Source organism: Phalacrocorax carbo, chromosome Z (genome assembly GCF_963921805.1).
Source record: "Phalacrocorax carbo chromosome Z, bPhaCar2.1, whole genome shotgun sequence".
NCBI lineage: Eukaryota > Metazoa > Chordata > Aves > Suliformes > Phalacrocoracidae > Phalacrocorax > Phalacrocorax carbo.
Genome location: NC_087548.1, coordinates 7263662 through 7278931, shown reverse-complemented (window position 1 = coordinate 7278931; position 15270 = coordinate 7263662). Strand labels below are relative to the sequence as shown.

Sequence of the window (15270 nt, the reverse complement as noted above, 5' to 3'; positions counted from 1 at the left end):
GGCCTCCCACTGATTTCACTAGCTGCTAATTACTGCTAAGGCTGGGGCCCACAGACTGCTCTCACTTCTGGATGATTGTAAGAACACCACAATGGAGAAGCACCACTTTGCCTAGCAGCCCATAAATTTATATTAGAGTTAGATTTACACAGCATTGTCCATGGCTGAGGCAATCTTCTACAGCACCTAAAGAGCTGGGAAGAAAAAGAGCTGTGTCAATAAGATTTGTGCTGCTGCATCTTCAGTATCCCATTCTAGAAAGCCAGTGGGTGAGAAACATGATAAGATGTCACAGAGGCAGGAGAAAGAGGCACTAATGTGACCTCTGTGTTCTTTTTGGCCACCAGTACCCGCAGATGATATTGGTATATAATTATGGGCCAGTAGCATCTAGTAGGATAACGCAATGAAAAGACAGCATCTGAAACCAATGCTCTTTGAAGTATGAACTACTGCCCTTTCCTTCTATACGCCTTTACTCCCTTACCATTGCTTTTATTTGCCTTTGTCTAGTTTTCTGTTTTCTCAATCTTTTTCCTGTGCCTCTGTTTTTTATAATTTCTTGTTCTCTATTCTTTCATGTTCACCTCTGTTACATTTCCCCCTCCCACTGCTCAGTTTCTTTCTTTTGTATCTTCTGTTTTCTTTTTTTCTAACCACTTCTTCACCCTCAAATGTCACAGCCAATTGTCATTTTAAGCATGATATCTGAAAAAAAGTGGAAGCTTATGTGTTTTGTTACTTTTGTTATGTCAGACATTTAATAACTTCTAAGTATCTTCATCAATTTTCATGGAGGAAAGATTTAAAAAATGGGTCTTTTTACTTCCACTTTTATAAAAACAGATCAGTAAAGAGAGTACCCACTGAGAGAGACTATGATGCAATTTCACAGTTATTATTAGACACTGGAAAATCCACTGAAACTGCTGTAAGTGAAAGACAGACATAGAAAAACAGGTTTTTGGAGCTCATGGGGGGCTACTTGATTACTGTGATAGATTGCTCTTTCTTTTCCTCTGTTCCCAGTAGAGAAATAAAGTGTCTCTAGAGTATATCTACCAATATAAGGAGATCTCTTAAGGCCCAGGAATACCATCTTTGGCTGTACGGAGTGGCAGATATTGTACAAAGCAGACCTCTGATACACTGTGTGTGATGAATAAACAGACGACCCTGTCACCAGGCAACCCAAGTAAGATTATTCACTATGTAGAAAATGTCTAACGATTACTTTTTATTCAAAATGAGAAAGGAACATAATTTCTATTTAAGAAAGTTCCAGACAAAGTTTTGGAGAAGGGGAAACTTTACAGCCTGTCTGGCATCCTGCATGATGTAAGAAGCTATACTTCTGCTGATTTGAAACAATCAAGAATTTGAACATATTTGGATTTGAACATTCTGAGTAAAAATCTGAAACAATGGTACATATTTTGCAAGCTGCTAAAGAGATATTTCTGAGAAGGCAATGCAGATGCTGTTCGGAAGCAACAGTTCAGTATAACACAACAAGCCATCATGCAGGCAGTAACTAGTAAAGTTACTAAAGGGATCACAGGATCTGACAGAGATTATGAATTTCATTTAGGGTTCCTTTATGCATGTGAAAATGGACAAGAATTACAGAATTACAAAACTGCATAGCACTTCAATGGGTTTGCAAGGAAAGAAATTAAACAGCAGCTCTTCTCATAACTGTAGTCAGTGGAAGCTAAAGAGCTATATACTTCAGACTCTCAACTGATTACAGCTTTTACTTTGCAAAAGCTTATGAAATTAATTTTTAAAACTTATAACCATTTGTGGGTCCACCTTTGGGTCCCCTGAAATAACTAGTTTAGTTCTTGGTTTTTATCCGAATGGAAAGATAAAACAGTGCTTTACAACAGGTAACTGAGTTGAAAACAATACTCTTTTGGAGGCCAGAATCAAAATAGCCCAACTTGGCAACTCCTGAGATAGTCTTTTATACACACAGACACACACTCTGACTCTTCTTTTAGATATTCTCCACACAACTTGAAACAAAGTTATTTTAGCCAATGTCTCCACAGGGATCTGGTTAGTGCATGGGTAATGCATTGACAAATCACTATAGCTTGCAGCAAAGTGTCTTCCCAAGACTGCAAAACCTCTAAAACTGGGACCCTGCAAAATGCTTTGGTAATGTTTGATACCTGTCAGAGGAGCTGCGTGAGCATGATGAGTCTTCTAGCTTCTAGGAAAAAAAAAATCTAAAGGTTTGCGGGAATAAAGGGAGACTAATTAGAGTCAATAAACAGATTAAAATTGGAAAAGGATTACCATAGTAATGGAAGGAAATAAAATGGAAAGCATGGAAGGGAAAGAGATGAAAACAGCAACAAACAGAAAAGAAAAAACCTTCCTGATTGTGCTTTCAAGAGTGTCCCTAATGGACTTGATCTCATCCAAATTCTAGCAGGCAGCATGTGCCGAAAATGTTGCAGATGGCTCAGCTCAGCAGCAGGGATGGTTTGGAAGGGAAACAGTTCCTGTGGCTGCCTCAACAGATTGTTTACAGCAAAGATACTGACAGTGCCCAGCCATTGTCATGAAACAGTGCTTGTTCCCTTATTTGAGACTTCAGTCTGGCCATTTAAAATGTCAGATTTCTGTGTGGCTGAAACCAGGAGGACTCTTGGTAGTTCAATTTCTGTGTTTGAGGAACAATGCAAAAGGTTTCCTATCTCTTAACAGCAAGCAGTATAAATGGGAAAAGCTGAGCAGTATACGTCTCAGTGAAATCTTCACGGTGGAAGTGAAACCCTCTTTCAATAAATCACACTACAAAACTCAGATTCATTAATATAACCTTCCATAAGTTCCAATCATTTCACATCAATTTTCACATAGAAGATGTTTAGATGAAGGATCAGAATCAGTAAATCCCATTTCCACCAGCAGAACATAGGGTTTTTTGCAAGTGGTGACACACAACATGCACGTACATGTGTATGTATCCAACATATACACTAGGTGGCCATCACTGTTAGGGTGCCACCTGAATGTGCTTCCAGTTATACAGGAGCCCTTATACTCTAAAGGATACACTTTATCTCAATGTGAGGCAACATAAATGACTTTTTTTGGTACACAGGTCTACTCTTGAGACCAGCCTTAGAATCTCTCTTAAGCAGTCTGAACATAAAGGATGTTGGTCGTACACACCAGTAATGCCACATCAGCAACAAGTCCTGATGACTTTTAACAGATTTCATAATTTTGAGGATAACAAGATTCCTTCTCCTCAGAGTCTGAAGACTGTAAATGATTTTTCTATTCAGGTATATTTGCTCATTAATGCCTAATCTTTACAATGTAGTCTTCTATCTTAAATTAGTGTGAAATACTTAGACTAATACAACTTTCACCAACATGTTCCTTTCAAAGACTGTTCCACAATCTGCTCCATCGTGCTTTTAAGCAAGTGGTTAAGAACATACACTGCTCTTATTGGCCAAAAGAAGTGAGGCTTGAAGATCTCATACATCTCTAATTGCACATATTTTAATTCTAATTTTGCCACTTAATTGATTACTCTCCACTAAGTAATTCAGGTCCTTTTCCTCCTCAAACTTTGGAAAATGTTTATTCTTTTCTTGATATTTATTACCTTCAAATATTGTAATTTCACCATCCCCTGTGCTAAAGTGGCACCAACAGTGACCAGCCCACTTGCTAGTCTTATCCACCTGGGTATTCATCATCTGGACATTATGATGGGAGAAGTTGGATAGATCAACCTATTCACTTTACAGCTGCATCCAGTCCCATTTACATTAAATCACTTTTTACATAAGCAAGTTGCACACTAAAGAATCATGGACTACTGGTTGACAGAGCTATTTGAATGTAGTCACAGTCATTTGTCATCATAAATCATACTTTGTCAGCCCTTTTATCATCTTTTTTGCTCTTCTCTGAACTCTCTCCTATTTATCAGATGACTTCTGGTATTTAAGAAACCAGAACTCCAGGCACCATTGTCAGTAATCAATTGGTATCTCACATGCAGAAACCATCATATTAAATGCAGGAGCCATAATTGAATCCTCCACCCCTCCAGCCATTGATTTATGCGAACTGGGAAAATAATGAAAACATCTCTAACTCATTTCCCCAAGGCAAATAATTCTGGCCACAAGGTCTGCCCATAGTCAAGAAAATGAATGAATATGCAATATGTTTAATCCTTTCAAGTGGATAGCAAACACACTAAAGATAAATGATGAATAACATAAATAGGCCCAAAATTATTTAAACCATAGAATCATAGAAAACAACTATAGAATCATTCAGATTTGAAAAGACCGGTAGGATGATCAACTCTAACCATCAACCTAAAAATACCGTTTCTCCTAAACCATGCCCTGAAGCGCCACATCTACATGTCTTTTAAATAGCTCCAGGGATGGTGACTCCACCACCTCTCCGGGAAGCCTGTGCCAGTTCCTGACCACTCTTTCAATTAAAATATTTTTCCTAATATCTAATCTAAACCTCCCCTGATGCAGCTTGAAGGCCATTTCCTCTCATCCTGTCACTGGTGACTTGGGAGAAGAGACCAACATCCACCTCACTACAAATTCCTTCACCCTTCTCTTCTCCACACTAACCGCACCCAAGCTCCCTCAGCTGCCCCCCAGCACACTTGTGCTCCAGACCCTGCCCCAGCCCCGCTGCCCTTCTCTGGACACACTCCAACACCTCAAGGCCCTTCTTGTCCTGAGGGGCCCAAACCTGAGCCCAGCATTCGAGGTGGGGCCTCCCCAGGGCCCAGCACAGGGGCCCCATCCCTGCCCGGCCCCTGCTGGCCACCCCAGTGCTGACACAAGCCCGGGGGCTGGTGGCCTCCTTGGCCACCCGGGCACTGCTGGCTCATGCCCAGCCGGCTGTCAGCCAGCACCCCCAGGGCCTTCTCCGCCAGGCACTTCCCAGCCCCTCTGCCCCAGGCCTGGAGCGTTGCCTGGGGTTGGTGTGACCCAGGGGCAGGACCCAGCACTTGGCCTTGTTAAATCTCACACAACTGGACTCAGCCCATTGATCCAGCCTGTCCACATCCCTCTGCAGGGCCTTCCTACCCTCAAGCAGATCGACACTCCTCTCCAATTTTGTGTCATCTGCAGACTTAGTGAGGGTGCACTCAATCCCCTCATCCAGATCATTGATAAAGATATTAAACAGGACTGGCCCCCACACTAAGCCTTGGGGAACAATGCTCATGATCAGCCACCAACTGGATTTGGCTCCATTCTCCACAACTCTCTGGGCTTGGTTGTCCAGCCAGTGTTTTTACCCAGCAAAGAATATACCCATCCAAGCCATGAGCCGCCACCTTCTCTAGGAGGATGCTGTGGGAGACAGTGTCAAAGGCTTTGCTAAAGTCCAGGCAGACAACGTCCACAGCCTTTCCCTCATCCACCAGGTGGGTCACCTGGTCACAGAAGGAGACCAGGTTGGCCAGGCAGGACCTGCCTTTCATGAAGCCACGCTGGCTGGGCCTGATCCCCTGGTTGTCCTGCACTTGCCTGGTGAGCTCACTCAAGACGTATCAGTACATGACCTTCACCAGCACTGAGGTAATGCTGACAGGCCTGTAGTTCCCCGGATCCTCCTTCTGGCCCCTCTTGTAGGTGGACGTCACATTTGCTAACCTCCAGACATCTGGGGCCTCCTCTGGTAACCAGGAGTGCTGGTAAATGATGGAGAGTGTCTTGGTGACCTCCTTTGCCAGCTCCCTCAGTACTCTCATGTGGATCCCATGCAGTCCCAGAGACTAGTGAGTGTCCATGTGGAGCAGCAGAACTTTGTAAACTGCTTCCTCCTGGATTATGTGGGGTTTGTTCAGCGATCCATCCCTGCCTTCCAGCTCAGGGGCTGAATACCCCAGGGACAACTGGTCTGATGGTTAATGACTGAGGCAAAGAAGGCATTTATTACCTCAGCCTTTTCCTCCTCCTCAGTGCCAACATTCTCTTCCACATCCGATAGAGGCTGGAGATTCTCTTTGGTTCTCTTTTTGTTGTGAATACATTTGTAAAAACATTTTGTGTTATCCTTTACAACAGTGGCCAGGTTGAGTCCTCAGCCTCAGTGATCACAAGCCAGCAAAATATTTCCAAATTAGGGTAACATTAGGGAAATGCAGAATTCAGTTCATCACTAGGCATGTGACAGCACAGGTGACTGTGTTGGGGGGAAGAGGAAGTAACTTAAGGGTTAGTGCAGATATTTCTCTGTATGTGATCTCTCCAAACTATACTTGAACAAAAGAATTCATTATTCTCAGAGGAACAAAAAAGGACTGTCAGAGGAAAACAGTAAGCAATCTTGTTCCTAGTAAGACCACTATTAGAACAGCATGTGAATTTTTTGAATTCCTATTCAGAAAATTATGTGCAAATAGTAGGGCACTCGAATTAAGGATACAAAATGCTCTGAGCAGGAATATAAGGTTTGACACGTGAGTTTTCAGATGCTCAATGTATTGAAGAGTAAGAAGTTCAAGGTGTGAACTGATAATTATCTATAGGTATTAACAGCTGGGAAAGTAAGGGAATAGGGAATTTCTCAAAGTTGTTAACAAAGAAGTGGTAAGATAAAACGGCTGAAAGTTGGAATTACACAAAATCAAGCTTGAAACAAATTCAATATCCTGTGAAGGTAATTAAAACATCATAACAGTTTTGTTATCAAAGATCACAAATATATCAGACCTCTGTATTTTTAAATTCTCAAGTGCTTAATCTTGTTTATGGGAAAAACTGGAAGTTGCCCATACCCAGGGATGTGAGGGATGTGGTTGTCTGCTTTGGTGGGCCTTTTCTGCATAGCCTTTCTCCAGGGAGAAAATACAACCTACACCACCATCAATCTGCATGTAACATTTATAATTTTTCATTAGAACTATGACTGTAATTCAGCTTATGTCATCCCAGACAAGACAAACCTAACTGGTGGTTTACAGTGTTCAGTTAGGATTTTTGCTCCATGGATACATAATTGTCAAGAAATATTACTATGTCTTTTGGGGCATTACTGTTGAGCTTTCTGTTGTCTCCTCCCTTCCTTTCCCAACCTTGCACTGACACTTCCACATCAGGTCATAGATGATCACAGGTTACAGTCAGTACTATGAAGAGAGCAATGGAATTTATATATGTCATTTTGACTGATTAATACACTTATGCTTTCAGAATTATTACTAAGCAAGGAAGTTTTTCTCTGGTCAACAGATTTCCTTTCTCCCTTCCTCCCTTCCTCCCTTCCTCCCTTCCTCCCTTCCTCCCTTCCTCCCTTCCTCCCTTCCTTCCTTCCTCCCTCCCTCCCTCCCTCCCTCCCTTCCTTCCTTCCTCCCTTCCTTCCTTCCTCCCTTCCTTCCTTCCTCCCTTCCTTCCTTCCTTCCTTCCTTCCTTCCTTCCTTCCTTCCTTCCTTCCTTCCTTCCTTCCTTCCTTCCTTCCTTCCTTCCTTCCTTCCTTCCTTCCTTCCTTCCTTCCTTCCTTCCTTCCTTCCTTCCTTCCTTCCTTCCTTCCTTCCTTCCTTCCTTCCTTCCTTCCTTCCTTCCTTCCTTCCTTCCTTCCTTCCTTCCTTCCTTCCTTCCTTCCTTCCTTCCTTCCTTCCTTCCTTCCTTCCTTCCTTCCTTCCTTCCTTCCTCCCTTCCTTCCTTCCTTCCTTCCTTCCTTCCTTCCTTCCTTCCTTCCTTCCTTCCTTCCTTCCTTCCTTCCTTCCTTCCTTCTTTTAAATTATTCTTCTTCATTTGAATGAGTATAGTTATTTCCTTGAAAATGCCAGGATCCCATATTTGGCCTTAAAAATCCAAATTACTTTTTTTTTTCTTCTGACAGAGAATGATGAGAGAACAGACATTTATTTTTCAGAGGGAAGTAGATGAATTGAGTGTCTCAATTTCTACTTCTTTTAAAAAAAAAACGTAGGTATTTGTATTGTCATGGGAGAGACAGCACCTAGTAAGACACCAAAAACTATACTTATATGGACTTTGGGGGGAAAAAGCAATTTGGCTTGCCTTAACTGCAATCTGCAGCATGCCCAGACACTCAAAACAGTACTTTTTTTTCACCTTGACTCATACTGAGCAGTATCTTGATCCCCCAGCTTCCGTCTGGCTTTCAGTTTGGCTCGGAAGACAATAGAAGGTACAACTTTTTCCCTTGATCCATTTACAAGGCACTTAGGGAAGCATAGCTGTACCTAACTGAGAGCATACTGAGGACTGGATTGTGGTAATATTTTCCTTGCTCTCTATTGCACTGCCTGGCAAGAGCTTTGTGAGTCCCACAAATTCTCCCCCACACTGTTAAGTCAAAGTTAAGTGTTTGCCCAGATATCAACTCTTTATACAAGAAGCAGAGAAATATCCTCTAAGTAGTTCTCTGTTCCCATTCCCTCAGTAGCTCACTAGGAAGACTACACAGTCATAGCTGACAATGATTAAACTGCAGCTTCAGAAACAGAAAGGTGGTCCTAGAATTTCAGGGCTACCAAATGACAGAAATCTTCCTCGATCTCCCTTCTTACCTTGCTGCCAGTCGTTCACTGGTGTGTGCTGGTCTGATGAGCTTCGTATTCTTAGAACGAAACTCAAAAGAAAACTTTTTGCCTTCTTTTTCTTTAGGGGAGAGGAAGGAACTTTGTGCTGGGATGTAGAGTTGAGTTAGCTCATGGAAGATGTCACAGGTGTTTGAGAACATTGAACATTAGCAAAATCTCTGTGCTTGTGATCATGGCAAACAGAATTCTCCACATTTATAATAAAGCTTGAAAGAATTGCTTTAATCTGAAGCTGGCAGAGCCACAGTCAGTTGCAGTCTAAGCTCAGGTTATTTGACACTTAGTGACTACAATGCCAGTAAGGTCTCCCAGCAGGTAAGGTAAAACAGAACATGCAAAACAGGAAAAAGATAAAGGAATCTTATCAACTGCAGAACCTTGTGTGTTTTCAACAAAAGAACTCACAGACAGCTAGTTGCTTTCCACTTAGAGAAGTCAGTCCCTGACGAAGTTGATACATTTGGATGCAAAACTGGCTAAAAAGCACATGGGACCTTGCATGCTGGTCTGTGGAAGAAGCAGCTGTTTCATATTTATCCTACAGAAGGATTTATCACACCTATAATATTATTTGGGTACACTGCATATCATACATACTTTCAATAACATCCACCTAAAGCTTCTTAACTTACACCAAAGATAATTTCCTGCCAGCATACTTGAAAAATGGTATTAATTTAATATGAAAGTTACTGTGTTATGTCCTATCAGTCATGAAGCATGTGACCAGAAAACCAGAATAATTTATGCTTATGTGAAAGGATAAAACCCATACAAGCACAATATATTACCTATGTTGGGTAAGAGCTGGACAAAAGGATTTCGCTATTGTAGTGAAATTGTTACATATTCCTCTGGCAGTAGTGGAGGGAGGGGAATAAAAAACTACAAAATCAACCTGCCCCCCGCAAAATACTAGTAAGAGGTGTTTGATCAATGTATGATGTCTTTTCTATGATACTGAGCCCTGTAATCATGCAAAATGAGCATCAACAGACCCAAATGGTACTTTTCAGCCTCGGCTCTTTTGATGCCAGTGGAATCTCTCCCTGTGCTCTTCATCCATTTCCTGTGTAGCCTGCATCATATGCTAATTTATCATCAAGGGATTAGCAAACTGCTGGAGCGGGCCAGTTCTCCAGTACACACTTCATGGAGCTATCTCTATTTAATGGGGACTCTCGTTATGAGGACATGCTTGAAATGATTAGGCACAGACTATTTTTAACATATATAGAATAAGAGGTCAATGTCAAAAAAAGACAGTTGATCACATAGACAAAAGAAAATTGAGGATTTAATCTAATTCCTGGTACAGAAGTTCCCACATCACTAACAACATTGCTGTTTTCACGCATTTTGGAAATTATTTTGTACACAAGACCTTGAAATTAATTGGATGAGTCACCTCTGTCTGTGGAAATACAATATTTGTGCAACATTGGCAAAAGAAAAGGCGGCAATCAGAGGGGTAAGCATGCCTCCCCTAATCAGATCAGGCTGAGGAATACTTTTCTTCGCACTCTTCCACCAACATTCCCCCCCCCCAAATTTTCTTACTTCTTTCTCTTCCCCTTTATTGTTTTGGGTTTTTTTAATAAGATTGAAGATGAGAAATATAAATCTAAGTGTTTTCCAAACCTCTATATTAAAACTAAAAGTATATTAGTTTTACAAAACTCTTGGGGTAACTATTTGACAATCCCCCCCCTTTTTTTTTTAAGGTAGCAACAAACAAACCGGCAATCAGTCAGAGAAACAAATCTTGAAAAATGCACATTTTCTCTAAGACAAAAAAAATTGCAACAAATACTTATTAATTTTTGAATTTTTTAAGAAATCCTTTCTCATCTGAAATGAGCTTTCACAGGACAGATAGCATGAAATTCACTTGGAATGTATGATAGACCCATTCCATGCATAAACATGTAATTCCAATTACTAGGAATAACCATAAATCATCTCCAGTCCTAAATAAATCCAGTTTACTAACATTAGGGGGAAAAAAATCCAAACTAGAATAACATTCTCATTTAGCCCGGAAGATGCACGTAAAGTTAGGTCATGGCGCAATATTATCAGCATTTGAAGAATGCCTAGGTAATAACAATTTTTCATTGGACAGGGGTTTTCTATTTTATTCAGTTTCACAGGCACATGGATTTGTTTGTTCTTTTTAATAGTCACTTTACAACCCCCCAGTTAATTATTGCTAATGTTTTGCAGAATGTGCTGCAGTTAATTATTGTTATGAATGTAATCAGTTTTCTAAATATAAGCCAGCAATGCATGGTCTCAGAATTTAGAGGCTCTTTTATGTATACTTTTAGTAACATTGGAAAATAGAGCTAAACACAGAGGTCTGAGCAGCATCACACTGGGGACCATGAGAGTACTAGGTCCACTGTCCACATGGAGATCTCTGAAGGTATTTGTAAGCAAAATCTGTTTCAAAACCACTAAGATTCTTTGGGTTTAAACCCTACATCAGGCAACTTTAGGTAGGTTTCAACAGTACTGACCTGATCTGAGATTTGTCATCAAACCAGAGAAGACTGAGTGTCAAAATCCTTTCTTTTTTAATTGAAATTTAATTATCATTAGAAATATATCATATCACCATGGACTATAATAAACAAAAGTCTGTAGAAAATTTATTTTATTTAATTTCAGTTTAGTTCCTGGTTCTAGCTTAATTTTGGTCTGAACTTGCAGCAGAGTGTGTAGCTGTGCTTGATGTCAGACACAACCTACACATAATAATAAATTAGCATATTGTTTTGAAAACAAAAATAGTTCTATTTTCAGAAGTCTTAGAAGGGATAAATCATTCTAGGGACTCTATAATTTATAATTACAGTACAGAAATCACTTCCCAGGAAAATTTGCATATAGAATCAGAGAATCATTTAGGTTGGAAACGACTCTTCAGATCACTGAGTCCAGCCATAAACCTAACACTGCCAAGTTATACCTTTGTACATTTTAATTAAAAGCCACTGTTACCTGTTTCTTCTGAACTCTGTGGATTGGGGTGGGGTTTTTCCCTCCTATGAAACACTAGCATAGATTTTTTATTTTTTTTCCTTCTGGCACTGATTTGGAAATGTGATGACCCATCAGTGACAATTCTTAAACTATCTGCAGTTTACACATCATTACTCTGAATGTGGTGGGTATCAGATTTGGATGTGTTAAGTTTATCTTCTATTACCAGTTTTTGTAAAATGTCTGCTATACTGTATAGCCCAAATAATAGGAGGCTAGCTATCCTCCAGGATTTTCTGCCATCCTAGAACATAGAACTGAAGAGACAAACCTGATATTCTATAAACACCACCATCAAAAGAACATCCATTGTTGGCGTCCTCTTCCTCATTCCTCCCTGCCACACATAAAATTGCCACCTTCAGCCCCTTTTAATGAGCATGCATTTTTCATTGCAAAGACCTCCATACATACAGTATGAAATGGCACAGCAAGAGAGCAGAAGAGGGTGGGAAGCAGAAGATAAAAATGCCTAGAGGATCCCTGGAAGTGAACTACAGCCAGGGCAGAAAGAAATCTTCTAACAGTTCTGTGGTTTGGTTCTTAAAGAAAATTCTTTCCAAACCTGAATTATTTAATATTGAACAAAACAAGGAACTGAAAGGCTTTATTCCAAAAAAAGGTTTCCCACTCAGCAACTTAACCCCAGCTGTTACTGCTTTTTATCATGACTTTTAAAAAGGAGGAGGGAGAAGGGGAAAGAAGCCAGGTTGTTTTCAATACCTTATCCCATATATCACTTACTTGTCAAAATCTAAGTTGGAAATTGAACTTTTTTTTTTTTAATCTCTTATCTATATTCTACCTTGACCTTTTTTTATGGTTAAAGTCATAATTTCCTGGACAGAGTGAGCCTAGGTCATTAGGGTAAAGCAGAGCTCACCTTGGAGAATGATAGTCATTCAGGCGTTTTTCTGCTTTTAATCCGCTGTTAATTAATCCTACCTATGCAACAATCAGAATGAATTCATAATTTATGGAAGGACATCAATTTTTCCTTACCTCTATGAGAATTTTACCAATTAGATTATCTTAGGATTCTACTGAAATATTTCACACCCATCCTTCATTGGAAGTTCATAGCCAGTAAATGATGAACTTTCCACCTCCTCTCCTCTAAACTCTTAGTTCTCATTTGCTGTTTTTCCCCCAAGGAAGTTTCACTTTTGTGACAACAACAGGTTTTCATTAATCCCATTGAATGTCATAACTGTCCATTCACCTTATTTTTATTCCTCTAGACCACACAGACACCTAGTTTTTCCTGAGTAATTATTTGGTCCTCAGTTTGGAGATATATCATTACCTTGTGTAATCAACAGGTTTGAAGGCTTTATTCTCATGAAATCAACAGCTAATTTTTTCTGAACAAGGAGATTTGAATCAACTTCATTTATGCTTTAAAACTCTTATCTAATAGTAAATGGGAACTCTACAATTTCCTCAATGTGTATATAAAATCTGGTTGTTGTGATTCAGTTAATCTGTGATTATGGCATAGTTTGCAAAATATTTTGTATTAATGAATCAGTCTTCAAAATTACATTGTTCTTACAATAATGTTTGGGAAAAATTGCTGCCATCTTTTGGATGCACTCAGGAAAAAAAAGGGAAAAAAACCCCAACAACACAAAAACAGAAGTGACATTTAGCTGAAAGTTCCAGATGACACATTCTGGATATCTGTTTTACTATGGAAAAGATAATTTCAAATTGCAAAAAGTTACTTTGAGTTAACCAATATTTTCTTCTTTCCCATTTTATATAGTGATGATAGTATAACATCTGTGCAAGAACTGTTTGTTTGGTTAAGCAATACTCATGGGAAATAGCTTTCACTGAAAGATGTGTCACTGACATTGAAGCCAAACAGAACAAGAAAACAGAGATTACGGAAATAGAGAGGAAATTATATCCACTCCCAATATTTAATTTTTTGCATCTATACCTTGTCTTCTTGTTTGAATAGGAAATAAAACTTATTTGATCTACAAAATTATTAGAGTTTAGTGTCTCAGCTTATTTACCCTGAAATTTGTTTGGAATCTAGCCTGGTTATATTATATTGTCTTTTTTTTTTTTCTTCTTCTTCTTTCTTTTTCTTTTGAATTTCCAGAAGATGTAATCAGATGCTTGTTGTGTGGTCAGCTCAATATGCTGGCTTCTGAGACAAACACTGCACGTTCAGCAAAGTCTTTTTAAGAACACAGAATGCTAGTGTCAGTGAGAATAAATCAAAGGTGATAATATCTATGAAAAAGAAAACATTGTCCAGAGAAAATAATGACTCCTCTGAAGAGATACCATTGTCAGAGACTAGCATATCTTGCCAGCACTGGACAGTGATATTAAAATGTGCTGCAAATCTACCTTATCACCTGGAGTGAGACTCAGACATGCATTCTGTAACTGTCCGGGCAGGAGAGGAGACTAACAGCAGCTGAGCCATAATGACACTCAGCAAAAAAGTCAAAAGAAGATGCGGGAAAGAAAACAGAGTCACGGTAGGCATCCTCCACACTTTCACTGTACAGCTGACCCTGCAGCTAGTTTCATTTCTGCCTGGGCACAAGGACCGGCAGGCCAACAAGTTACATCCACACTAACCAGCAAGCCATAACCCCTCACCAAGTGTTGGAGTGATGTGACCACTTGCTCTGACGGTAACAGCAGCAAGCTAACCGCTCTCCCCTCACACACAATGGAGCCAAGGTTAGTTTCACAAAAATATCCAATTAAAAAAGCTTATAACATTTCAGTTTGTAACAAATTAAGCTGACTCATTGTCCCAAGCATGGATTATAGTCTTTTATCCAAGCCATGTGCAAGAGAGAGAGGAATGAAACCCTGCATTAAACAACATTCCTGTTCAGTAAACTTGACACTCCCAATTCACCCCTTCTCCCCAAAAATGCTGTTGCTCAAACTTACCGCTTTTGCCAACTCCCCCTGCTCCTAGCATCACCACCTTGTACTCTCTGGAGCCTGCTGAAGAATTGCTGGAGGAGCTGATCATTTCATTTTCTAGCTCCATCTTGCACGAGGCAGAAGAGGGGAGCAAAAGGGAAGGAGAAGCAATTGGCAGGTGCTTTCTCTGATCTTAAACAACTATAAAAGCTGTGTTAGGAAAAAAAAAAAGCAGAAATGAAAGGTATAATACAAGAGGTACGATTTGTCAGCCTCACACTCGCTGCTGTGTCTGTGTTAGCTGGAGAAGGTCTCATAGCAACCACTTTAACAGCTTCCAATAAAAATCTCTCTCTGCCCCCTCCCATCTCTGTATCATTCTCTGTATTTCTCTTCCTGGACAGAAGCAGTTTTGTAAGGCTCAAGAGCCCTGGTACCTCTGGGTATCGCTGTGTCACTGGAATCAAATAAAGCAGAGCCTCCAGAAAAGGAAAATGGATCAGATTTCTTAATTATGAAGCTTATTATTCTATGTAGCACTTGCTTGAATCTTAAACAATAATAAAACAGATCAGACAACTTCCTTGCAACCTTGGAGTTAAATATTCATCCTATGTTCATCAAGGTTGCTAGATTTACATAATACTGTTAGAAGTGAAAAACGCAACAACTTTTAAGAGTCTTTGTTCTTCATGAAGCTTACTGAAAAGCAGAGAAGT

The 15270-nt window shown here is 39.9% G+C and overlaps 1 protein-coding gene across 1 annotated transcript in view; it reads right to left on the bottom strand.

The window, feature by feature from the left end:
- Positions 1 to 14908, bottom strand: part of RIT2 (Ras like without CAAX 2) — a 188542-nt gene extending 173634 nt beyond the window's left edge. Inside the window, exon 1 of the mRNA XM_064438028.1 lies at positions 14576 to 14908. Coding sequence (XP_064294098.1) covers positions 14576 to 14678 — 103 coding nt within the window. The 5' untranslated portion in view covers positions 14679 to 14908. The remainder of the gene's footprint in view (positions 1 to 14575) is intronic.
- Positions 14909 to 15270: the final 362 nt, after the last annotated feature.